We start from the raw sequence: 27,873 nt of genomic DNA on the forward strand, positions 1-27,873 counted from the left end.
AAATCTAGAATGAAGATGAGCTTTTACAACATTAATTTCAGCAATGTTATTGCTAGTGAGAACCACATCATCGACATAAACCAATAAAGCAGTAATATCAGAGGCAAATTTCTTCACAAAGAGATAGTGGTTAGCAAAGCTTTGTGTGTAACCAAGAAGAAGTAGCTCTGAAGTTAATTTTTTATTCCAATTACGATTGTTTTATTTTAAACCATATAGAGATTTGTTAAGCTTACAAACAAGATTTGGCTGGGGAAGAGAAAGACCAGGTGAAGGCTTCATATAAATCTCTTCATGTAAGTCTCCATGGAGGAAAGCATTGTCAACATCCAACTGATGAATAAACCAATCACTAGCAGTGGCCAAGGCAAAAAGGATGTGAAAAGTAATAAGTTTAACAATTAGAGAGAAAGTTTCGAAATAATCAAGCCCTTCGGTTTGAGTAAAACACTTAGCCACCAACCGTGCTTTAAACCTATCAATTGTGCCATATAGTTTATGTTTGAGTTTGTAAATCCAGCGGCAACCAATTGGCTTAATGCCAGAAGAAGGAGAAACTAAAGTCCAAGTCTGGTTTCTTGAAATTGCACCTTGATGTTTTGGTGCAATACAATGCTACTGGAATGGCGAATAAAAAATTGCACTGGCTGTAGAGAGTGTTGTGACAAATGCTCATAATATAGCTTGTGCTGCATGTATGGTTGAGCATGATAAAATGAAGAGCAATGTCCAAATGCAAACTGGTGACTCATGATAAAATTACACAATGAAAAATGACACTGAAATAGTAACAAACTATGTAAAAACAACACATATCAACACATGAACTAAACTAAAATTACCTAGACTAAATAACACAAATCAAACTCAAGAATCATTCACACTTTACCTAACCCCACCAACGACGCCATTTGATAAACCTCTACCAAGGATTAATCCTAAGATAGGCTAGGGAGTTTAAATGATTCTTGAATGTGCTTTGTGAATTGGAGGAAATCTAATAAAATTTACTAAAATAGATACTAAAAGGACTCTAAAATGTTATGGATATGTATGAGTCCAAAGTGCTTGATGAAATGCTTAAGCAAACTAGAATACACGTATGATGTTTGATGAAATGCCTAGGCTTCTAATGCACATACACTACACAATGTGAATATCCTATACACAATCTAAACATGTGAGATGCTTCTAATGCATGGATTAAACTAAATGAAGCTACTGAAAATGAATTAACAACATTATAATCAGGAAATCAAAATCTGAAAAATTTCTCATGAATGCGCATATATGAAATGTGCAGGACATGATCGTGAATCGCTATAGAATGAATGAAATGATGATGTGATGATACAAAATGCTTAGAAATGGTTTCAATAGAATTTAGAAACTAGTATCACGCGAAATGGTGAAGTAAACTTAAATTCCCAAATCATGAACCCTTGTTTAACGAAATTAACTAACAAACACGCAAATGCGAAATTGAATGCAATGAATGACGAATTGGATGTTGAAATGGATTGAAAACACTACGTCTAGCATCATAATGGAATCACGAACGTGAAACAAGCATGAAAAACACTAAAACATTGAATTCAAATTTAAAATTTCATAGAACCGTGTGTGAAAGTGTTGTGCTGAACTGAAGTCACAAAACCAGAATTGATGACTTGAGTTTTTGTGATTCTAATCAAGAGACACTTGAATTAGTTTAGATGACTATGCATCATCTAGTTTTCAACTTGTTTCCTCATTGAAACCGATAAAATTGTGAATCACAACCCCACACTATCAATATCAATTATTGACCAGTTCAGCAAGGAAAGAAAACTGAAAAATGGAAAGAAAAATTGGAAACACAATTTGGAAATAGAATTCATCCCATAGAAACATTACAAAGGTAAAATAGTTTATACAAAGATGGAAGACTCAAAGTCCTATGCCTATTGTGCAGTCACAACATCTTGAATGATCTATAACAGCAGCAAAACAATGGTGGAAAAAGGAGAAAAAAACTGGGTGAAAAGTGTATAGTTTTGTTGCGAAGTGGATGAGAGTTCTTGCATGAATGTGAATGGCGTGAATGCCATTTTTTTTCTGGTGATGTATGTGTGTGGTTTTTGTATGAATGAATGGCGCCAAAGATATCAGTTTCCAGCACATGTAACTGGATATTACAAGTTGGATTAACTGTCAAAATCTCTATCTTACACTAATGCATTTCTTTTCGAAAAAATAAAATAAATAAATATTTTTTCAATTGATAGTAGGTAAGGAAAAAACACGTGAAATAAGTTTTCTTTAGATTTTTAAACTCTAAATTTAGCATAAAAAAGGAAAAAAAAAGGAAGAACTCAATTGTTTTTAACTATCACACCCCTTTTCATTAGCCCAAAGGATTTATACTTATCTTCACCCCACCCTTTACTGTTTACACTCCTCACATGACATGTTAGCAAAGAATATTTTAGATATTTTAAAATCGCTATTGTAAAGAAGGGTATAATTTTAATTATTAGAAGAGCAATATTTATCATAATAATTAGAATCAATATCTTGATATTATGATTTGATTTATGTGGTTGTCTCATTGGGATTATATTTTAATAATTAGAAACAATATCCTGATAATAATATACTAAATATCCTAGATATTACACTATGATTTGATTTTTGATTTTTGATTTATGTAATGTATTGTCATCAGAGCCAATTCTTACCTTATAACATTCATGTGTAATTAAGGTTGAAATTATCCATCAAAACCAATTCTTATCTTATATTTTTCATGTGTAATTAAGGTTGAGATTACAATTGTATTACAATGTGTGTCCATATAAGCAAACAATTTATCAAGTGAAGGAGAAGAACAAAAGCTTTTCACCATTTTTAGGAAGAAAATATTCTACACTTAACAAAAAAAAAACTTAGAGAAGGAGACAAGGAGGAAAAGAAAAACGAAAAAAAGAGAAAAGAATATGGAAGAAAAAAGTGTGATTGATAAAGAAGGTATGTCAGTTTTTTCTTTTTGACTGATTATACACATTTTGGTATTTACACCTAACTTTGACATTTACTTTTAGGATCATTATTTCTCTACACCAGTGCAGAATGGGCTTTTGGCCCCGGTTGTTTTTGTTATTCTGCCTCGGTTTTAGAACCGAGGCATATTGGGGTGAGGCCAAAAGGTATGACTTTTGGCCTCGGGTGTTAACCGGAGCCATAAAACGCTTTTTCTGCCTCGGGTAACGTAAGAACCGAGGCCATAGGGGACATTTTTTTGGACCACCACTGTAGTTGTGGTAAGTCGTTCGAGCACCACTGCAGTTGGAAGAACCCCTCTGTGGTATCATCCTCATTACCATCCACTTCCAGATCTGGTTTCAGCCCCTCTTCCACTTTGCATTTCAGCCACCCTTTTCAACAAACCCTAAAAACTACATATAAAATTTAATCAAGGAATCAGGAAATGGAGGTGCAGCGAACAGCGGCGGCAGCGACCTAGCGGCGGCAGCGACCCAGCGGCGGCAGCGACCCAGCGGCGGCAACGACCCAGCGGCGAGGAAATGGAGGTGTAGCGAACAGCGGCGGCAGCGACCCAGCGGCGGCAGCGACCCAGCGGCGGCAACGACCCAGCGGCGAGGAAATGGAGGTGCAGCGAACCAGCGGCGGCAGCGACCCAGCGGCGGCAACGACCCAGCGGCGGCAACGAACCAACGAACCAGCGACGGTGGAGGGGTAGGTTGCAGGGAGAGAGAAGAGAGAAATGGAGACTGCGGGGGGAAGGAGAAAAAGAAAAAAGGGCTGGCTAGGTTGCAGGGAGAGAGAAGAAAGAAATGGAGACTGCGGCGGGGAAGAAGAAGAAGAAAAAAGGGCACGCATTTTGGCACCGGTTGTCAATCACCCGAGGCCAAATGGAAGTGTATAGGCCCCGGTTCTTCGCCACCCGAGGCCAAATCTCTGTTATAGGCCTCGTTTTTTTGTCACCCGAGGCCAAAGCGTGCGCTGTCAGTGGCAGTTTTGTAAATCTGGGTGACACAGATGGGTTATATGCTTCGGTTAGTTTGGGACCCGAGGCAGAATGCTGAGAAAAATTTCAAAAATGCCACCGCCTCCTTATAGGCTTCGGTCCCGCAGTAACTGAAGCCTATAAGGCGAGTTAAAAACCCCATTCTGCACTAGTGCTATTAACAAATATTTTTTTCAAAAAATCATAAAAAATATTTTTCCTCATTTATTTTTGTGTTTGTTTGGTTGCAACTATTTTATAATAATTCAAAAAAGATAAAAACAATATAAACTTTTCAAAAATTAAAAATCAACATGTTTTCAAATGTTTTTTTTTTTAATAAGAACTATGTGATATTTGATTCTCAATTGTGAATAGAGATATGTAGGAGTAAGGTCAATCCTTAGGTTCACTTCCAAACAAATTAAATCATTAGTCTTTCTAAATAACTATATAACATTGATTTCTCATTTCGAATGAGAATACATAGTAGTAAGATCAATCTTTGTTGGACCCAAAAATTAAAAATATATTTTTTGTTTCTTTTGCATGTTTTTTTCTTTTTTTTTATTGGGAAATTAAAGTTTGAAAAGCACATTAATTTTCATCTTTAATCAAAGATACCATCTTCAGCGGGTGTTATAGGTTGTAACATCTTTCTTATATATAACCGACATTCGGATCTCAAAACTTTTTTCTCTCACTAACTTGCCTTATCTTTATGATTTTTTATAATTTTACAAATAAAATATGGTAATAATTCCAAACTCTTTTTTTTTTTAAGTTTTATTTTTAGGTCGTCGTCTTTAGTTGCAAGATAGATACGAAAAATGCATGTGGAATTCCAATATAGAAGGTTGAGGTTTCAATATCATTCATACAAATAAATAAAATTACATCTCATTTCTTGAGACCATGTAATGGTCCTCTTTTTTACATTACATTCGTTAGATAAATGACAATACTTAATCAATTAACCAATCTAGAAAGGTTACACGTAAGAAAGAATTAATAATACAACTACTATAACAACATTCTCTACACTTTTGACAGATTTATTAACTTTAGAAGCAAAACAAATCTCGTTTGTTTTGTAACGTCCTGTGAACATATTGTTTTAACCTTCAAACACATCCTTATCTAATTAAAGGCATGAGGAAGTATGCCACGTACAATAGCTGCAAAAACGAACCAAACATCAATACAAATACGTTGTTACATCATCAACTAACTATATCTTACATTATAAACATTATTTAAGAGTATTACCTTCCAAATCAGCATATAGTATGATCTAATGGAACCTTTGTCACTCAAATCTACAAATTTGGCCTGGTACCACAGAATTGAACCAAGAACAGCATGTCCCAGACCCTAAATGTTTCGCACCCAAAAATGTTCAACCATTATTGAAAAGATTTAAATATATCTATTATACTAATTAAATAAAGAAATTAAGCATAATATTTAAGAAGAACAGACAGAAAAACAATTCTAAGAGGTGACATTATAGTCTCTCTAACAAAAAAAAAAGGTTCAACTAACACATTAATATATGACATTTGTCTGTACATTTAAAAAGGTTAATGAATAGTTAATATATATTTAGAGATGGAATAAAAACGATTAATTTATAGATTATACGATGTGATAAGAAAAAATAAATAATATATATATATATATATATATATATATATATATATATATATAATAAGTGTATATTAAATTAAGGTATATGTGTATCGTTAACACATATAAGAAGAAAGATACATCATATTCGTGATTACAATGTATACGTGTTAAAAGTATATTACCGTGGCAAGTTTAACCCAAAGGAGAGAAGATGATAGTCCTGCGAGAATGGCAACTCCAAAAGCAGATTCCAAAATGGAAACACAGATCCAAAATACCTAATAATTAAGGAAAATTCGTTAGGAACATCAAAGAGATTTGTTTTACCCAAAAAAAAAAATCCCATGTTTAATCAAAAAAACATACCTTTTTTTGACCTAGACGAGTTGAAAAAGATTGGATGCCAAATGCTTTATCTCCTTCAATATCAGGTATATCCTATACATACATGAAGATCCAATAAAATATTTTATACTAGTCACATATTGGACCAAAATTTTGATATTTGAAAAATGTATCATTTGAGAAAGAATAAACATTTACCTTGAACAATGCTATACCCAATGAGTATATGCTGGTGAATGCAACAAAGAACATCAGTGGCTTAAGAGAGGTAACAGCTCTCTTCAACACAAAAGTCTGCAATATTTCACACAAATCATTTCATTAAAAAGAATATTCTTCCATCATGTTTCTTACATTATTATTAATATGTTACAGGTCAAACCTTCATGTGATAGAAAAACGAAATGGGAAATATGAGAGCCAAAGTAGTATATATGCAAGTTGCAGCAAGCAGTGGATTCTTCTTCCATCTCAGAAAGGGACCCTGAAAAGTTACAAAATTGTGTTACAACAAAAAGATAAAAAAGATTAATATAATATTAAAAGTTAGCACGAGAAACATATAGGAAACAAGAAAACGTAAGGTATTAAGAGTCTATTTTTGGAAATATATAAAAAATTAAAGAAACTAATGAGTTAGACAAATTAAGTACGGAAATTTAATCTACTATAAGCAAGCCATCGTTATCAACTTTGACAATAATAGTCGAGTCGCGTGACGACAGCTCAGAAAAAACTACTTATTTTTTCTCATATTCCTAGTTTTTTTTTTTTTATAATTGATATGGATCTACTATAAGTCATCGTTATCAAGACTTTGACAACAATAGTGGAGTCACTTGATAACAACTAAGGAAAAAAAAAAATATAGTTGCAATTTTTCAGAACTCACCTTGATTGAATAGCCACTCCATATTAAAAAGAATGATAGAAGACCCCAAAATAATGGCCAAGAACCTATCATATAGCTAGCCAAGAAACCCTGTAACCAAAATAAAACAATAAGCCTCGTTTACTATAAAAGGAACATAAATTGTTGTAAAAATAAGGATTAATACCATGATTGCAGATCCTACGGTAACAACAACACCAGTTGTAAAGGAAAATGCCCCAGATGGCAATGGAAGAAATGGTTTGTTTATCTGAAAAAAAAAAAAAGCAGAGATTAATAAAATACAAAGGAACCAGTACTTCCTTCAAAAAGTTTATAAAGGTGGCATGTTTTTTTTGACCATATAGAAGTGATAAATTCTTCTTGATTCAAATTATTCATTTCTAATAGTAAGTTTATACCTTGTCAATTTCGTAGTCATACAATTGATTCACGCCATTAACATAAAAGTCCATCAACGTGAAAGGTAACAGAGCCTGAAACATTTTTAAGAAGTTAAAAAATACTATTTCACAAAGTTAAAGGATTGTTTATAATTGAATATTTAAGAAAAACAACATATTTGGAGTCTCACCTGTAATACACCAATGAAAAATAAAGGAGATGATATATCTGACAATTTCTCCACTGCTAGAAGTGATGCAGAAATCGTGCTTAATGTCTGTCAAAGTCAAAAAAATTGAAACAATTAGGATATTAGAAAGGACAATGATACTTTAACCCACTTTTTTTGATCCATTTTTAACCCACACTTCAATCACCATTAGATCATCACATCACATCACTAAAAAATAATAAAAAAAGATGATCTAATGATGATTAAAGCAATGAGTTAAAAGTATGTCAAAAAAAGTGGGTTAAAATATCATTTTCCTATTAGAAACTACTTTAATTATAATTTATTTTCATAAAATCGATTCAATTCTAATACACTTCTTCATGTTAAGAAAATGGAAGATTAAAATGAAGTAAATCTAATAACGGGTGACAATATAGATTTGAATTTCAATTAGTATAAATTTTAAATTATTTTAATACTTGATATAAATTTTAAATATTAAAAAATAAATTTAAATTATCTTTTATAAAACTGTGATAGAAAAATAAAATTCATCTTCAGTTATACATCATACATAAAAATAAATTGGTTTAAGTATTAATCATTAATTATATCTATTAAAGGAATACCAAAAAGATTGAACTTACTCGACCAAACATTGTGTAAGGATAGCAAAACCAATATAACGCAACAAGGAAACGTTTCACAGAGCCAACAATGTCTTTTGTTTCAGAAGAACGAGATTCCTCAGACTCAAAATATTCTTCAGAGACTGCTTTGGGAATATATTTCTTGTTGTTTTCTTCATTCGTAGACACTCCTTCAACACTTTTGAACTGATTGTTCAGAATCGGTTGTTGCAACCTCGGAAGGTTATATTCTATTTGATTTTTCCTTTGATGCATTGAAGTTTTTGGTGCAAAAGAACCTACAACACAAAAATGTGAATTGCACGCAGTATCAGTGACCATGCACTAAAACAAAAGTCAAAATGGTTGATGTTGACAAAAACCATCGTTACTTAAATAGTTGGAACTGCTTTGAACAATTTTTCTTGGCATGGTTCGTCAATTATGGTCGCTGTACCTCAAGTGCTTTGAAAAAGTCAATTATTTTTTATATTTCTTAGAAAACAAATTCATTTGTTTTTCTAGCTCAGACACGTCAGTCTTACATCATTTAAAAATTGAGATATAAATTTAAATATTTTTTCATCGAAGTGTCTAATAAAAATAAAATCGTGATAAAGTGTCTTATAAAAATAAAATCGTGATGGAACGGTCACTTCAAAGCAGATAATAATTTTAAAATTAATTCATTAAACATAATATTAAGTATTTTTATGTAACCTTCACTTTTACTTAATCTTTCAATTATTTGCAGGATTTTATGATTGTCAATTTTTTTTTCACTTTTTATTGCTTTTCAATTTTTTATTATTTAGAAAATTATAAGAAAACGGCTTTGGGCCCATTTTAGTAAGTTCTCAAAATTGAGTGTTCAATCTAACATTTGCTTCTCATAATGACGAAAGTATTTAATAATATTTATATCTCATGATGACTGCAACATTTAAGAAATACTGATACTTATGGAGGGATAATCCGAACCGACTAACAAAAATTGGACTAGTGCACACACCGTTTTATTTTATAAAGAGGACATACCATGAATTTTAAAAAATATATATATAAAAAAATATAATGAACAAATTCATGAGGAAACTAAATTAAAATTTATGGTACAAATCAAATGAAATATTTTTCAAACAAATTTACTTCTATTAATATAAGAGATATATTGTAAAGATACGATATTAAATAAAACCACACTATTTCAAAGTGTTTAAAACAAGAATACATCATTAAAAGACAGTATTAAATACTTTAAAAAACTCAAATAATATACTTTTAAAAAACTTTATTTATCCTTTATTTTATTACAATTTATATAAAATTTTGCAAAACAAATAAATAAAAAATAAATAAAAGTATTTCCTTCAAACAAGGAAAAGTCTTAAAGTAAAATTTCTTCAAACAAAGAAAGTATGAAAGTAAAAAATATATTTGTTGATTCTCAAGTGGTAATAAAGGTATCATATCAAGTGATAGAAAGAAGAAAAATGAAAAATGTATTTTAAAATTATCATTTCAATCTTATAAATCTTTTAAATGTTATATTTTTGAATATTGGGAAATGTAAAGGTTGAGATGCCGAACCATTTCGAAATTAGTTATAATAATTAGGAAGGGTTAAGTAATAACATAATAAAGTTATAACAAATAAAAAGGTTAAATAATTAAAAACATAGGATGCGTGAACATACTTCCATAGGAAAAATTCTTGGAATGTTTGCTTTGCCATAGATTTCCACCTACAATTAACAACGGTAATATTATTAGTAACCAAAAAACTTGTAATGATAAAAAAAACAAATTTTACATAAAAAATGGTTGAAGTATATATAAGAAGAAAGTGTTGATATATAGTTACCATTTGTAAGTGAAAAGACATTGGGAGAGAACCTAAGAGACATTGAAGCCATGGAAACTGAAACTTATCACAAAAGCACTTCTGACGAAGAAATAAACAAACACACCCAGGTACTTAAGAAGACAGGGAATGAGAGATTTATATACTTCTCTCAATTCGATTTAATTATTTATATATTTCATATCTTTTGACCATCTTGTCAAAGACAAACAAATACACTAACAATATAATAACAAAAGAATAAATAGCCGCCTAGGAAGAAATGGATTGGTTATTTTTATATTGTATTTAAAAGTGGTCAAAATTGATATTTTTTAATTAGCCTCATGAAAATATTTGTTAATATTTATTCTGAAAACATTACCGAGGTCATTTTTGAATCACGATCTAAAATTCAGTTCATTTGACCACCAATAAACTGAATTATCTTAATTTATTCACTCTCCATGACGTTCTACCATCCATTTTATTACTTTTATATTTAATATTTTAATTTATATTTCAATTAAATAACTTGATTTGATGTGTTGTTTTTTACTCTCGGATAACGGTGTAAAAATAAAACAGTAGTGTGAAAAAATCTTTTCTTAAATTCCAGAATGGGACTGTCCGGAAACTACGTCTTCGCTGTCTCTGTTCTCAGATATTCAATAATTCACAATGTCGACATTTGGATTCAAGATTGTTACACTTCTTGAAAAAGTCTACAACTGTTTTAATTTAATATAAAATTTGGATACACATGAATCTGGTTCGGAAAATTAATTTAATATAAAATTTGGATATAGTTCTATTCCTATTAATATTAGTAATGTTTTTCATCAAAATTTGATTTCTATTTTTTATTAATTAATCTAATAAAAATTCATGAAATATAATTACCTATATCTCTGAATTTAATTAGGTATAATATTGTTTTGAATTTTTTCTAGTTTAATTATATGATCTATATATTTTAGAATTAATTTTTTAAAATGTAATAGGCTAGCTAGATTATTATATTTGCTCAGAAGTCCCAACACTCTCTATCTTTATATTTGACTTCTTCCTCCTCATATTTCAGCTCGGCAATTTCGTCATTGTTAGGCTAGATTATTATATTTGCTCCAAAGTTTGACTACTTTATATTTTGCTTCTATTTCATAAAGCGCCAGAGAAAATATTTTAAGTCATGTACTCAATCTTTTCTTTTCTTTTTTCCTTTTAAATTATTGTTTATGTTAATAATACAAAATCATAACTTAAAATCATAAAATTTGGAATATCTTTAAGAAAGTCTATCTATTTAATAGTAAACTCGAGACAACATTTAAAATGTATTAAATTTTAGGCAGATTTTCAAATATTTTAAGTTAATTAAAATCAATCCTTACTTTTTTACTATTTGTAACTTAATAAGAAAGTCAGAGTCCAATCTATCTAATATATTTGACTAGGCCAAACCAACCCTACTCGATTCAACAAGTCTCGACATCGTCTAATGTGGGTATGAACTTGGATAACTCTGCCCTAGCTTGAATTAGAATTGCATGATTTAAACTTGGCCCAAGACCTACCACATGTAGACTCAACTCGGTCCAACGTCAATTTGATTCAACTCGATCTGATGTGGGCTTTACTCAACTCAACTAAAGGCCAGTTTCACTCAGCTCAACCAAAGGTGGGTCTAGCTCCACTCAACTTGGGGTGCGCTTGTAACATCCCGATCGAATGTTACGAATTTAAATAAATTAAATAGAAATAATAATTAAACATAATTTATTATACCGTCTTTTCCCAACACGCGAGAAAATTAAAAATTTTATTTCACCGGAACATGGTCCAAAATCCATAACGTATGAAACTCGAATCAATATATAAAAGTCTGTAACATAAATGTTTAGAAAATTATTCAAAACCATAAACAATAAAAGCTCTAATAAAGCTTTTTCCCCAGTCTAGCCCCGCTCCAGCTCTATGCTTAACCAGTACCACTTGAAACATCATATGGTCCCGTGTAACGCAATAGACGATCATTACAAGACACAAGCAGATATGATGAGCTAACAGTAACATATAATAATTCAAATTTGCGTAAACATACACTCATCAAAGGAACTCTATCCTTTGATTAAAAGCCACATGGTCACCACCATGTTATCCATGTTCTACGTCTTTAGATGATAACCTCAAGATACCCTTTATTGTCTCTACCTACAAGCCACAACTTGTAGAACACATGCGAAAAACCTATTATGGACCACACTCCGTAACGTCAGGTGGAGTTCTCAATACGAACCATAGTTCATAATTGTCCCAAGACTACCAAACTCGCCGGCTAGCACCGAAGAGGGAAATCTTCTTAGACCCATATGTACGAGCCACAACTCGCACACTCACACCGACAATACTCGTCAATCTGAGCCATAACTCAAGGAATGCTCGTGTTCATCCGCCATCCCGAGCCACAACTCAAGGGATGTCATTCCGAGCCACAACTCAAGAAATGCAACGTGTTTACCCAATATCCCGAGCCATAACTCAAGGGATATCATTCTGAGCCAAAACTCAAGGAATGCTACAACAAAGTTCATCCTTAAGGTTTCACCCAAAGCCTCGTAGACCACGCACATTCTAATCACCCAAGCAATTACTTGACCATAGACCTAAGATTACATGCTCCCACGAACCTCTCCGCTCATGGTCTTGCCTCTATGAACCTCCTCGCTCATAGTCCAACTCTACAGACCTCCCCGTCCGTAGTCTAACACAAGTGATTCAACAACTACAAACCTCCCCGCTCGTAGCAGCTCTCAAGTGTGAGCATGGAACATACGAACCTCCCCGCTCATATCCTCACACGAGAGCCTCATAATTTTAACTTCCCCACTCATATTATCACGTGTTCACCACCAGCCATGAACCTACCTGCTCACGACACAAAAAAGCATCTCTTAGTCCAAGTCCCATATCACAAACACGCAAAACGCAAACCAAAAGAGCACACTACTCTCTGTTCTGTCGCTTGACGTTGCCTAAGCGTCGCCAGGAGAAATCACAACGCAGACCGCCTGGTGAAAATATTCCGCCGCCAAGCGCCAAGCTCAAACCAAACTTATCTAGCGTCTGTTGCTTGGCAAGTCAATCCTCACCGCTAGGCACCACGCGCTCCAAGGTTTTATCTAGTCCAAACTTACATCCAGATTACTTGTTTAGGTTTTTATACCTTGCATCAATTTACACATTATAATTCCACTCCACACACTCCAAGTCTTATAATCATACATATTAGTATTCATGTAAACTCATGCTACTAAAATTGGTCAATATTGCACGTTTTAAAACAACACAACAACCACACCTACCAATGATTAGTGAAATACACAGTCCAGACCACCTAATGAGGACGTCGACGCCGTTCATCGGTGGAATGTGGCTCCAATTGATGGTGAATGATCGGAACGACCTCCAGCAATCGATTTGTTTAGTGAAATCGACCGAATATGCAGTGAAAGACTCGATTATGGTATGAATAACTCTCGTTCTCTCACGGATCCTCACAACACTCACGGTGTTTCGAACCCTAGGAAGAGAAATCCTCGTCTAAGGTGAAGGGTGAGCTGATGAAGAAAAGGATTAAACCACAATTCATTCATCTAAGCTAGCTATTACAATGTGTTTGGTTTGCCTTTATATATGTGAAGACAACCGAAAAACGTGAATGAAGACGTCATCTAACAACAACCTAACGACAAGAAAGAAAGAAGAAACCCTAGATTAAGAGTTTGGAGGTAGATTTGATGGAGAAAGACAGAGTTCCGGTGGAGGAGAAAGGAAACCCTAACTATGCTGCGTCGTTTACATAATGGGTTGGTTGACTAAAGTGAATGTATTTGGTGAAGTGCTGCACATGCGGAAAGGAAGTGGGCTGCCACTTGCAAGCCCAGGAGGGAAGTTGATTTCATTGTGCCTTCCATACGTGATATGAAACAATCATGTTGCAGATGCTTTGAAATCTGGCTGGTGTGATAATGGGCTTTAAATGCCACTTTCAGGCCCAATGCCACTCACGTAGTAATGATGGTGCACGCATGATGTAAAGAAGCCTCCACACTCCAAGGGATGATTTGGGCTGCTGGATTCAAAAGCCCACGATGCATAATAGTGACCCACATGTGTGCTCATGGAGTAGACTTGGAAATGGGCTGTATTAAAAAACAAACACAATTAGAACAACATTTATTTAATTAAAAAAATAAAGAAAATAAAAGAAAATAAAAGAAATGGGCCTAGGCGTTGACCCAATGCTATAAGCTTTGTTGGGGTCACATTATCCCCTCCCTCTTGAAGAGGATCTGTCCTCAAATCAAAAGGGTTGTTGAAAGGCTTACAACAACCAATTTGGAAAGTTCCACCAGGATAAAAAACAAATCTTCAATAGTCATAAAAAAAATGGTATTAAAATCATAATGACCATGCAATATAATTGATTGGGCAATGTGTGAAAATGGGCTTTTAACGAATGAGAATGATGATATCCAGCCCATTACACACAAAGAGTGTCTTGCACTTTGACTTAGTTGATGTTTGAAAAGAATTTTAAAGTCAAAGTGTATTTTGGCACAATAATTTGAGGAGGATGAAATAAGGGAATGAGATGGAGAATAAAATGTTTGAGAGGGAAACAAAAAAAAATTAATGAAAAAGTGAGAAGAGTTTAAAGAGGGGATTACTCCCTTTGGAAATTAGGTCTTCATAGAAGGGAGTGGTGAAGGATGGTACACCAAATCCCTAGCAATGAGTTCCCTTTTTGCTTTGGAAATGCTCTTTAACTCTACCACTTGTGAATTTCTTTCAAGCTCACTCTTTTGTCTTATTTTCTCTTTTTCTTCAAATTCTTTTCTCCCATTCTCTTCTTTGGCTTTTCTAAGATTCTCCTCTTTATCCTTTTCTTCCTCTCTTTTGTCTCTTTTTCCCTTTGTTCTCTTTTAGCACGAAGCTTCTCAAGCTCTTCTTTTGCTCCTCTTCTTTTCATACTCTTGAAGCTTTTTAAGTTTTGCTTGCTCTCTCTTATGTTTTTGTCTCTTTCTCTGTTTACTCAAGAACAAGTCCAAATTGTGCTTAAAATCTTTTAATAGTCTAGAAAACTTAGCAAGATTTTGGATGAATGCATCACCTATATCAATGAAGTCTTCTATCCTAGATTGTTGCTCTTTAGTTATCCTAAATGAAGGGGGAATGAAATGTTTCCACATGCATGTTTTTAATTCATAAAATGTGTTAATGCATGATTCTCTCCCCTTTTGCACTTTAGATTGTCTCTTTTGCCACCACTCAGATGAACGTCCTATAAACCTAGAAGTAACATGCCTAAGAATGTTAAATTGACTATATTTATTAAAATATGGTTGCACCAATTTCTCTGTATCCCACATCCAATCTCTAAATGATATTGGTCTTATATCTTCCCCAAAGAATGGAATGTCACTATGAATGGTATGATGCAACTCATGACTACTATGGTTACCTAAATGCACACTACTATACCTACCTAAATGCATACTACTGTAAGGAAAACTCCTTTTCAAAACGTTTTTGGAAACACTTTTATCCAAACAATTTTTCACAAGATACTTGAAGAATTTCTAAAGAGAAAATGGAGTGAAAATGGTCTAGAAATACTCCTAGGAAAGGGAGGTTAGTCTCTTGGACAAGCTTAAAAACCAAGTCTTTCCTAGCCAAAGATCTCTAAACAACTTTCACAAAATTTCTCAATGAACATTCTAAACAAGACAGATTGGGTGAAAAACAATTTTCAAAGTGTGTGGACTAATTGAAACCTAAAGACCAAAAGAAGGTCAACTAGGTGTTAAACACATGGCACCTACATATCACAGTGACCTAAAACATAAAGGCAAACACACAAATCACAAAAACCTGGACATTTGAAACATAAAGAAAACATAAAGACTGAAAACATAAACTAGACGACAAATTAAATCCTAAGTGAAAATGCAAGTGGCCTTTGGAACCCCTTGACGCTTCACACTACACACGATTAAACTATTACAACCTTGCTAAGGATGGGATTGCTCTAAAGCATTTTCCCACCTAAGCCAAATGAAGCAAAAATAGCAAATTGAAAAAAATTACAACACAAAATACCGTGACATGAAAACAACAATAATCACAAAATAAAATAACTATGATATGCAATGTCTCTCTCGGTCCAGTGTTGAAATTTTTCCCAGCTCACTCCTATGAATCCTCTCGTGGTTGCACTCCTTCCAACATCACTGTGGTGCTCTCAAGTCCCACTCACTCATGTGTCCTGTCGGCAGTGTACTCTCACAATAGAGTCACTCATAACAATTCCACCTTCAAGATGAAATTTCACCTACAAGGGCTGCCAAACAACAGTGAGTGTCCAGAGCAAAGAAAACCAGGAAAATCAAGTGTTGCCACTTAAGAAGAGCAAGTTAGAAAATCAATAAAAGTTCAAATTTAAGATTGGACTACATCAAATGATGAATTAAACAGACAAACTCAAAGAGTAATTAAAGAAGACAAGCAAGAAACAAGCTAAGAAATAAAGTTGGCACACAAAAAGAACCTAAGGAATAGGTCTAGAATATGATCAAACAAAACCAAAATCAAACAAGACTTAAAAAAATGTTGAATCAAGAGCATATGCAATTTAAACTAAAAAGGACAATAGTCATTTGGTGAACTGTGCGAGACAACTTGTATTTTTCTTAAACAATTAATGTTTTCAGATTCAATCAAGACTGTTTCATTCTCTTTCAGATGCTTTTTCTCATCATATTTTCTTTTTTTTTTCACTAATTTCTTTCTTCTTCTCAAAAACTTGAAGAACAACTCACACAAAGGTCAATTTTCTACCACCAAATCAATCAACAAAATTGTTTCACACAAGCAAAACTAATTTGGTGATTCAAACAGATGACACAGTTGCACTACACAAAGTCAACAGTGTAATAACACAGACAAATGCAAAAGAATTTGAAGCATTGATGCTAGCCAAAGTAGTTATAAGCTACGAGAATCAGTTCACAACATAGTGGTTACTGCATAAAAGAAAAAAATAAAGCTGCAAAACTCACAAGTAAATCCACGGGCAGTGCACACATATGTGAACCAAACCAAGAAATTTGCAACACAATCAAGGCAAGAATGAAGCTGATATACATGTCAAAATGCACAGTCTAGGCTAATCACAGAAAACAAGAAATGTGATCTAGCTGTTAAATAAAAGACACGAACTACAGTTTTTCCAATCAGTTTGAAATAGTCCAAGAATGCATCAGATTTTACTCAAACAGTTTGGCAAACCGAAATAGCAGAATATGAATTTCAAATAGCCAAATATACAACATCAAACATAATAAACTGACTGGCTAGGCACTTTAAAATCCAAATTCTTGCAGAACAGATGTGAACAGCGGCAATCAATAGAAAAGCACCAAAACAAAATCAACCTAAGCATCAACTAAACCAGTTGATTTCCACTGGATTTATCTGAACAAAGACAGATCAATCATATATATGGAATCATTCAGATATGGTTCAATCGACAAGCATCACTAGCCAGACATACACACCTCAATCAATAAGAGGAAATACGAAACAATGAAGCAGAGAAGCAAAAACTTAGCATAATTGAAACAGAAAATAGTGACAATGTACACTATAGAACAATTGCTATTAATCTACTAGCAATTAAAGAACCGAACAAAACATAGGAAACTAGACACATTCAATGAAATGAACAAATTCAATTAACATCACATTTTAACAGCAAAAGAAAAACATAATAGGTACTACTTCTATGGAATTAACGAACATGTAAAATAGCTACACAAAAACCTAAGACAAAACAGAGATTTTAAAATTCAAAGCTAGGTAAAAAAATTGAAATAACCTATTGGACATGCATCGAACGATAGGATCAAAGATGTAGACATGTTTTGCCATCAATATTGATTCAAGAATGTATAACAAAGTTTTTCAAACCAATTTCAGCAAGAAAAACACCACGACACATATTCAAGTAGAGAAGTAAATAATGACCCACATGTGTGCTCATAGAGCAGACTTAGAAATGGGTCGCATTATAAAACAAACACAATTACAACAAGATTTATTTAATTAAAAAATAAAGAAATTAAAAGAAATTAAAAGAAATGGGCCTAGACGTTGGCCCAATGCTATAAGCCTTCTTGGGATCACATCACCACCTCAAATATACTCAATCTGACAAACTTCACATACAGGCCTACAACTATTTTTTTTCACATATAATATGCCAAGCTAAAATTTACCATTATACATGATCATACTATCATACATAGACATAATTCCATAACAATTTCCCTATTCACACATAATTCAAAAGTAAAAAATAACTTAACACCCGCTGGATTCAAAATGTGCCCAAAAACAACCAAAAGACTACAATGTCATTGTTGCCAACTCTATCGCCTGGGGGGCAAGAATGCGTCGCTAGGTGGCACATCATATTCTAGGCAGAAACCTAGATTTTTCTCGCTCTAGTGAAAACCCTAAACCCCTAATTCAAATTTCAGTCAATCAAGTGCATAAAATCATAACAATTCAGATTTCCTACATGCATATTCATTATATACAATCATAAACTCTCAATTTCACCATGCTTTAACTCCAACAATCACATTAACAAATTAACTCCGACCCCTAACATTACTACCTCATGTTTATGCTTCCCAAATCAATCACTAAACTCATATGAACATAACATTAATCATCAAGTACCTAATTTTTATTTGTCAAATCATGCATAGAAACATTACTAAAGATCCAACCATCTAAGAATCCATAGAAAATTGCTTCAACGTAACAAGGATTCGTGTCGCTTGGCGGAAACACCCCTATTGTCAGGCGGTTCATCTCAAAAACCCGAAAATGGGCTTCTCGCTCATACATCGCCCGACGGGTCTTCAAAGCAGCTAGGTAGTTTCTGGGAAATTTCTAAAAACTCAAAACAATGGAAATTTAAAACAAAATAGGCAACATCCAATCATACCATACATCACGAAAATCATACAATAAGTATACATGTAAAGGAGCTCCCCTAACCTGGTTTCCTTTCTTCCAATTGCCAAAAAAAATTGTAATCCTTGTTGGTAGCAACGTCCCCCTTCTTGACTCCTTCTACTGTTCTAGCATCAATAGGCCAAAAAGAACTCTGCCTCACCCTTAATTCACCATTATTCTTCCTAAAAAGAGATTTCGCAAAAAGAACTTATTTTGCTTCAATAAGGGCTTGAACACATAACCATCCAATTGTCAATCCAATGCCCAACCATCCAACCAATTCATGTTTCGTGATAGTTCCTATAAATCTAGGATTTTATTATCACTCATCATGATCAAGAATATTATTAAATAATATACAATTAAAATATCACACAATTGGAATATATAGGACTTGAACCTAAGTCCCCTCATAATAACCAAGTACTCTCAACCCCTTGAGCTAGTACTTTTCCTCATCATAAAAGCTAGCATTAATTGTCATAAAGCTTTCCACTACCCGTATTCATTAAATAATTATTTACTTAATTATTTAAATTTCTCGGATCTTATAAGGCCAAATTGACTTAATCTTATGTGGGCCTAACTAAACTTAACACCACATCGGCCTGAGTGACTTCATTCGATGAGCCCGACTATACTCAGCCTAACATGGACGCAACTCTACTCAATCCAATGTGGGCTTGGCTTAACTTATTCCAAGGTAGGACTAACATGACTTGGCTAAAGATAGGCACAACTTGTAACACCCATATCGAGATGTCACGTGTAAATTTTTTTTTCTCTTTTCAAATCAACGAAAATACTTCAATACCATCCTTTTGACATGTGAAACACGTTCTAGGGTAAACTTTAAGTTGTTTAAACTAACATTATTTGAGATATTCCAACTCAAATATTAGTCTGGAACATCGTTTAACAAGTCTAGCAAAATTAACATCATTGGGTTAAAATGACTGTTTTCATTTATTTTTAGAGTTTGAGGGCTAAAATGTATCAAAATTTGGGACTAGGAAAAATTCTAAATTTGCATTCAAGTTTAAGGATTAAAAATATATTTAACCCTTTATTTTTATTGAACCCGGTAATGTTGAGTAGCGAATTCATGTTTGTTTGTTTGTTTTGTTTGCTTTTGCAATGTAAAGGTGAGAGGAGCAATCATATAAGGCAAAAATTGTAATTGGAAAAGATGAAAGGAATTGTTTTAACTCCATAATCATTCACAATGATTATTGATCGATGTAATTCAAGCAATGACATTCAACTTGATTACATGTCTGCAATTTATCATGAGGTAGTTGATTATAAGATGCATCAATCATGCATGAATGTTCCATTTGCGTGTGATGTTGATCTTAATTGTTCAATGTTGTTTGGTGTTTGGAGCCCGTGAAATTTCAAAACTAGAGAAGTTGATTAGTGGTGTGGTTCAAACATAATGATCAAACACGATGGAGTTTCGTGGATAATCAACGTAAATTGGAAATGTGCAGTGGTTGAGTGATCAACAAGCAACTAGGTGATTAAATTTTATAGTGTGTTTGCATGAGACAATTTAAGAGAGTAATTTATTTATTTGAAGAATTTGAAAATCTTTTGAGGAAAATGGCATGTTTATACGAGGAAATTAAAAGAAAATTGAAATTGAGGAATTTTAAGAATACATTTCAAATAACTAAAATAGTAAAATTTGAAATTCGCTCAAAAAGAAGGAAATTGAAATTTCCTAAGTTGTTGAAATGCCCATTGTTGAATCGCTCCACATCTGCTCACACCAATAGCATTGGTGATCATTGTAAAAAAGAAAACCACACAAAATAGACAGGCACAAGCAAGAGGGTAAGCTAGAGCGAAAATTCTTTTAATCATGTTATAAAGCAAATCAATATTCAGATCATATTACGCACAGTCAAAGCAGTAGGCACCTAAATCATGTGAAAGCAAACAATTTCAAGACTCTATGACTCAATATCCGGATCATACTCTTGATATAGAATTCTAAAGGAAGTATGCGCCTGTGCTAGCTTCTAAACTCTGCAGAGTCTAGACGCAAAGGGTTATCACCCAACCACACACATGGTTAATCCTCTAATGTCTTAGGCCCAATATGTCCCAAGACTAGGACCTCATGCCACTCTCATCACATAAATTATTCTACTTTATGTGAGCGTGAATAATTTTTAGAGTTCAGGATACCTTCCTTTATCTAGACATCTCATATATCAAGGTATACACTAACGACCATCACCAAGAGTTTCCCTTGAAACTCTTTTACCAACAAAATCCACATGCCATATCAAGCATTCAATTCTCATGCCAAACCACCACCAATCAAATAAGTCATGTTTTCCATTTCATACTCAACATAACAAGATTTCATTTAATCTCATACTTCATAAATGCATACAATGACATACATATATCACAAAATAGTATTCATCCCAAATAAATGCATACCAACATTTAAGTACTTGCAATTCCATACACTAAAGCACAACACAAACCATAATTCTAACACCAAAATTCCTAAGTAAATTTATTATCACAAAACTAAATTCACTGCAGTAATGCGTGACAAATTTCTCAAGCTACAAACATCTAATCGACGATCCAACCGGTCAAACCATAAAATAGCATGTTATGAACCAAATGTCAAACTTTGACCTCAATCCAATGGTTAATGAGTCGGGAAAGTCAATTTTACTAAAATTGCGCATATTAGAAAAATGACACAATCGCCCAGCGACCAATCACTCGCCCAGCGACCCCCCGACGCTTCCAGAATACGAGAAATAACGTCAAATATCACAGTTTCATGAATATTTGAACCCCTAACTAGGAAATACACCAAAAATTAACGTTTTCCTCGATCTTGACTCATATTCCACAAAACACTAATCAAACTTAGCCAAACGAAAAAAGAACAAGCAAAACAACTTAAAAAAAGTGAAACCCTAGCTTCCTTTACCTCTTTAGACGCTAGCAAAAGAATGGTAAAACAAGAAAGAGCAACAGGGAACTGGAGCAAGCTACGGAGCTGAAAACAAACACACCCAGAGTTGAGAATAGGGTTTCGGGGAGAACCCAAGACAGAACTAGAGCCATCTGAACCGAAAAAAGAGAAGAACAAAGTTGAAGTTCAACTTACCCGAGGGAACGAATCAGTTTAGATAACTAGTGAGGGGATGAGCTTATGCCCTAGCAGAACGCTTTGGTGGAGTGAAGGGCGAGGGAGAGGAAGCTGGGTTCTGGAAAAGAGTAAAGTGAAAGTGTGAGGGGCTGAACATAATATTGGGAGTCCCTTACTGGACTGACCTTGGGCCTACGAAAAGGACTAGGCCCAGACACATACAAACTGAAAAAGGGGCTTACAGTAACAACATAAAAGTGTTGAAACACTAAATTGTAAAAACATTAAATTGAAGAAAACTAAATGCAATAAAATTAAATGTAAGAATAAAAATAGTTGAAAACGAAAATGCAAACAAATCAAGAAGATAATAAATAAAAAAATTGTTAATGTAGATTTGATGCGAATTGATCTTCAAATAATTAACTCTTCATTATTAAGCAATATAAGACGAAACAGTAAAGAAATAGAAAAAGGCAAAAACTAAAGTAAGAAAAGATAAGAGAAAACAAAAAACTAAAAACTAAAATTATGAAAATGCAAATGAATTTTGTCAACAACTTTTAACATATTAAAGGTCTTATATAAGATCAGAAATCTGAAGCTGAAATGAGTCTGATACGGATTTTAACAAAGTTCTTAAATTCAATTACAAAAAAACAAGCTAATACAAGTCAAATTCATTTGTTCTTTCTATAAATTTTCAATAAATGTGTCTCAACTTCTAAATATCATACACTCAAAATGAAGTTTTAAGGGTAGAATTCAATGCATATGAAATTAGCCAAAATGATATTTAAAAATAAAATTATAACAAAAATAGTAAATGAAAATCAGATGAATTAAAAATGTAAAATCAAAGTAAATATGTGAAAGAACTTAATTTATTACTAAAAATGGAAATGAACTAAAATGTCATCATTATACAATAAAACTATAAAAATGCATACAAATGTTATCATCGATGTAGTCAAACACAATGAGTTTGATAGGTACCGGTGCAAGCTACAAATTCAAAGCAAGAACTGCAATTTTGTATCAGCTAATATTACATTGTTCAATTAATGCCATTTTTTATTCGAAGAGTAGTTCAATTTTCAATTTTATTACGACTGGATATATTCTATTTAGTGAATTCATTGAGCGGAATCTTTCTGAAGTAAGCAACTAATGTTTTACGTGACTGGTTAGAGTGATGTTGGAAGTAAGCAATTGATGTTTCGAGTGATTAAATAATTCAATAACCAAAGTCTAAATTAAACCAAGTCAGTTAGATGTATTAATAATTTATTGATCTAAAGAAATAAATTACACATATGATATGTAATACGTGTATCGAATACTATATATGTTAATATATTTATTATAAAATTAATAAAATATGACACGTAATATATATTAAAAAATATATAATAATTTTTAAAAATATTATAAGATCTTATGTAAACTTAAATTAAAATCATATAAATTAAAATTATAAACATAAAGAAATTTATAAATTATTATAAGCATTAAATTAATACTATTTTATAAATTAGATTATTTATTGATAAATATTAATAAAATATTCTTAAATGAAGTCTATCTCTGACATGGCTACCCTCCAAAAGCTAGGATATTGACTTGTAGATCTGAAAGGATACATTGATATACGTCCTTCTCTTGGCTTTATCCCTATTTCTTTAGATATACATTGAGTTGTCTAAAGAATAACAAACGTTGATCTCGACTAAATTAGGTAAAAAAAAACATTTTTTTAGATCTTCTCAACTCTTGTAAAAACAATTTATAATTGTATTTAATTCTTAATTTTAAAACGATATGTGAAAATACTGTTACATTCCATTTTATATGAAGTCCAGCAACATGTGTATTGTTTAATCATGTAAAAAGGCTATAAGTTCTACGAAGATTATTTTCCTCAGTTTCACTGTATAACGTTAAAAATAACAAGAAAAGACAAACATATAGATAATAGAACTAAAAATTAATCAAAATTATCTAAAGACAAATATAAGAATCAATCAAAACTGTATCAAAAAGATATTTAAAGAATAATATTAAATATAATTAAAAATCTAAAGATTAAAATTGCAGCAAAAAAGATAACAACAAAATTAAAAGTTGTTTCCGGAGCACTCTTTTCAAATCATCACGCCAGAATTTTCGATATTGCTGACCCACCAACCTATGCTGTTCACATGACAGTGGATCTTCATGGTTTACAAATCTTTGCACCAAAAGCGTGTTGCTTGTGGATGCCAGAGAGAAATTATTTTGGAAAATAAAAACGGCAAAAGGAATTTTCTTTTTCCTTCTAACAGTCAAAAGAAATGGCGTAGCATATTAATTTTTAAAAATGCCATTTGGATTGGGTCTTCAACTTTTCATTATGAAATCCTTTTCTTTTTCTTACTAAAGATTTGTTTTGACAATGGCAATGCCGTGCAAACTTCGATACATATCAAGAGTTTATGCAACAAAACATAGAAATTACGTAGGATTATGATTTCAACAACATTAATATAAATCTCGGAAATTTAAGGACTACAGTATGGCACTCAAATTAAATTATTCCTTCAAAGTCAAAGAGTGAGCTAAAATACACAAGTATCGCATATGACTCATTCTTATTATCATTCTCATCAGACACCATAATACTTAAGAAAAGTGAAATATGACTCTGCTAGATCAAGAACACTGCAAGGAAAATATCATATGAAACTTAAAACTTAAATGTTCTCTCCCAATTGATTATCTTTACTTGCTGCTGCTAGGTTCCTTCACGATAGTCACTGGGCAAGAAGCATGAGTCATCACAAAGTTGCTTACACTTCCCAAAATGATCCTGTTTTTTAACAGAATGTAAGTGAGACTCATATTTCAATAACATAGGAGATATATGAGATTAATATAATTTATATCAAAATTATCATAATAAGGAGATTATGAAAAAATTACTTATATAAATAACTCATACCATTTGGTAGAAAGTTTACATTGCACTTTTGTACATAGGTGTCCTTCCACCCTCCATTGTTTTTTTCTCTTTTTAAGAAATTTTTCATAAGATAAAAAAGTGGTGTGTTTTGATACGTCACTATAGCTACAATACCAAGTGTCATGATGATGCCTAATATGAGTTTACTAACAAAATAAGTCGTATTATTTTAATAAAAGCAGTTGAATCATTTTTGTACAAATTTTTCTTACAAATAGTATTTATTTATAAGAAAATTGAATCCCTATTGTACTAATAATAGCATCCCTATTGTTAAACCACTTGTTCTGAGAGGAACAAGTGGTGAGACTCTGTAGTTGCTGTCTAACTATCTGCATTAAAAAAATAAAATCCAAGGGAATACTACAATGTCCAAGGCTAATAAAAAGGATACTTGTATTTCATTTTTGTTCTTGCTATGAAGGCTTATCCCCCTCTTTCATTATCATTTACTATGACTTTATCTCTATTTCTCTTTTCTCCCTCCCTCCCTCTCTATTTTCCATCTTTTTCTCTCCTTTTTCCCATTGAAATTTAAGGCAACAAAGGGTGGAGTCTCCATTGATTCAACTCCAAATGGTTTTCCTCCAACAAGCCACTTTCTCTACTCTTTTCCTAAAGACAACAACATCAACAACAAAAGAGGCCAACACTAGTGGAAACATCTTAACATGGATTCCACAACTACCAGAAAAAGGTTTCCATCATCTTCTCCAAACACCAACACCACCATCTCCTTTCAAGTCAACCTTACCTCAGATGACAAGAGGTCCCACATCGATGAGAGGAACTTCTTTGGAATTGAAATGAAAAATAGAAACTTAGAAGTTGTCACTCCTGTAACAACTTCTGAGAAACAAAAACACCAGACAAAGACTTCACAGTTCAAACAAATTAATGCAGGCAAAGACTACTTACAGGTAGTTTTTTCAATGTTTATCCCTTTCCCTAATTTTTGTATATAAATGCAATTTTTCCAAAATCTATCTATTGTCTTAATTTTTGTATAAACCAGCAACCATTTAAAGTAAATTCCCAAATAATGCAGATCATAAAATCCATCACAACAAAGAAGGATATTATTATCAGCAAAGTCACACTCACAACAAAAGAAAAATGAAAAACAAATATATCCATCAATGCAAATACTTCTCTTTGAAATAACTGGTGAGAGATGAAGAAAAAGAGAATTAGGGGTCAAAATTAGGTACCTTTGGATTGTGCTAAGGCCCCTGCTTCCCAAAACCAGCGAATCCAGCTTCAGATCTTCAATTGCATCCAGAAGTTTCTCTCTCGCATCCCCCAGTAAATTTTTGCAACAATGTGCACCTAAAAAATCAACAAGTTCAGACACAACACTGAAACATGGGAAAACCCAAAACCAGGGTTGTCTAAATTGAATTCCATTCGTAGAATCAAGAATATCACCTCCTTCTGTCTTGAAGCAGTGTCAAGAATATCAAGAACCTCAATATCAGGGTGAACACCATACTTTTTCATAATCTCAGGCTCTCTGAACTCTTGCAATGGAATCAGAGCTTCAAAAACACAAAGCAAAATCGAAATCAGACCAGATCTGATCAACCCAGATCAAAAGATTCCTAAAAAGTGATCATCAGATGAATAAATAAATAAACAGCCGAAAGTAAAATTGACAGAAAATTGGTACTCACGAGAACCAGATTTTTCCCATAGCTTGTTGCGAGACTCGTCTATAGAATTGGAGCTGATGTGAATGACATAAATGGTGTCACCCTTATCAGCTAAGTTCTCAAGCGCCCATTTGAGAGCATTCTTGCTGCTGTTGGAGAAATCCAAAGCCACACCAATTGTCCTGTCCTTTGCCATGGTTTGTGTCTGAAGTTGGCGAACAGAGTAGAAGTAGAAGAACAACACAGAAGTTGACGAAGGGTTTAGATTTCGTACAAAGTAGTATAAAGTTTAGCATCTATAAAGCGTATATATATATAATAATAATAATAATAATAATAATAATATTATTATTATTATTATTATTATTATATATTATGATAATAATAATAGGTGCAGCTATTGTATTAATATTTTTTATTCTGTCCTCTTATTTCAATTTTTACAGTAGATTGCTAAGGATCTATTATCTCATAATTGTCTTAACTTTGATGATTTGAACCAAAATTAAAGATTAAGGGCTAGGTATTTTCAGGGCAAAAGAAATTGTTCTGCTATAAATAATATTTGTACTGAACTTAATTTCTTTTGTTATAAATTTCTTATTTCGCACAATATAATGATCTTATTTATAAAGAATATTTTTCTGTTTGTATTAAATTCTTATTAGTTAAGTTCTAAAAAAGATTATTTCAAGTAATATTTGTAGCTTGACTTATAAATAACTTATACATTTATTCATATGTTGGATTTTGTTCTCTATTAAATAGGTTTATTTCAAGTAAATTAAATAATATATCTATGCTTATTTACATAAGTCCTTATTTATTTATATAAGACTATTATCTATTGTCTCCCTCTATTGGATTATCTTTTAAAGCGTGGTATTACAATTGTGTCCTAATAAATAGAGATTAACAATGGTCTAATTCATTATTCTAGATAATTACAACTAATAATAGAAAAATCATATTTTTTACTACAAATTTATATTTGTTAATTTTTTCCTTAAATTTATTTATTTTAGAGAATTAAATTATTGCATTGATTTTTATGGGTTTTATATTAATGTAAATTTATTATAAAGATC

General features: G+C 32.5%; 1 protein-coding gene and 1 pseudogene across 1 annotated transcript; both read right to left on the reverse strand.

Annotated features, from left to right (window-relative positions):
* Positions 1-4,851: 4,851 nt before the first annotated feature.
* Positions 4,852-10,051, reverse strand: LOC114166371 (glycinol 4-dimethylallyltransferase-like). The gene is made up of 13 exons (XM_028051090.1): positions 9,931-10,051; positions 9,764-9,811; positions 8,085-8,365; positions 7,453-7,539; positions 7,280-7,354; positions 7,045-7,128; positions 6,879-6,968; positions 6,369-6,470; positions 6,185-6,280; positions 6,008-6,079; positions 5,824-5,919; positions 5,279-5,383; positions 4,852-5,187 (listed from the first exon to the last, which is right to left on the reverse strand). The coding sequence occupies exons 1-13, from the start codon at positions 9,980-9,982 to the stop codon at positions 5,146-5,148; spliced, it is 1,230 nt and encodes a 409-aa protein (XP_027906891.1). The 5' UTR covers positions 9,983-10,051; the 3' UTR covers positions 4,852-5,145.
* A 14,587-nt stretch (positions 10,052-24,638) lies between these two features.
* On the reverse strand, positions 24,639-27,089 carry LOC114167434 (annotated as a pseudogene).
* Positions 27,090-27,873: the final 784 nt, after the last annotated feature.

The sequence above is a fragment of the Vigna unguiculata genome, chromosome 10 (assembly GCF_004118075.2).
Source record: "Vigna unguiculata cultivar IT97K-499-35 chromosome 10, ASM411807v1, whole genome shotgun sequence".
NCBI lineage: Eukaryota > Viridiplantae > Streptophyta > Magnoliopsida > Fabales > Fabaceae > Vigna > Vigna unguiculata.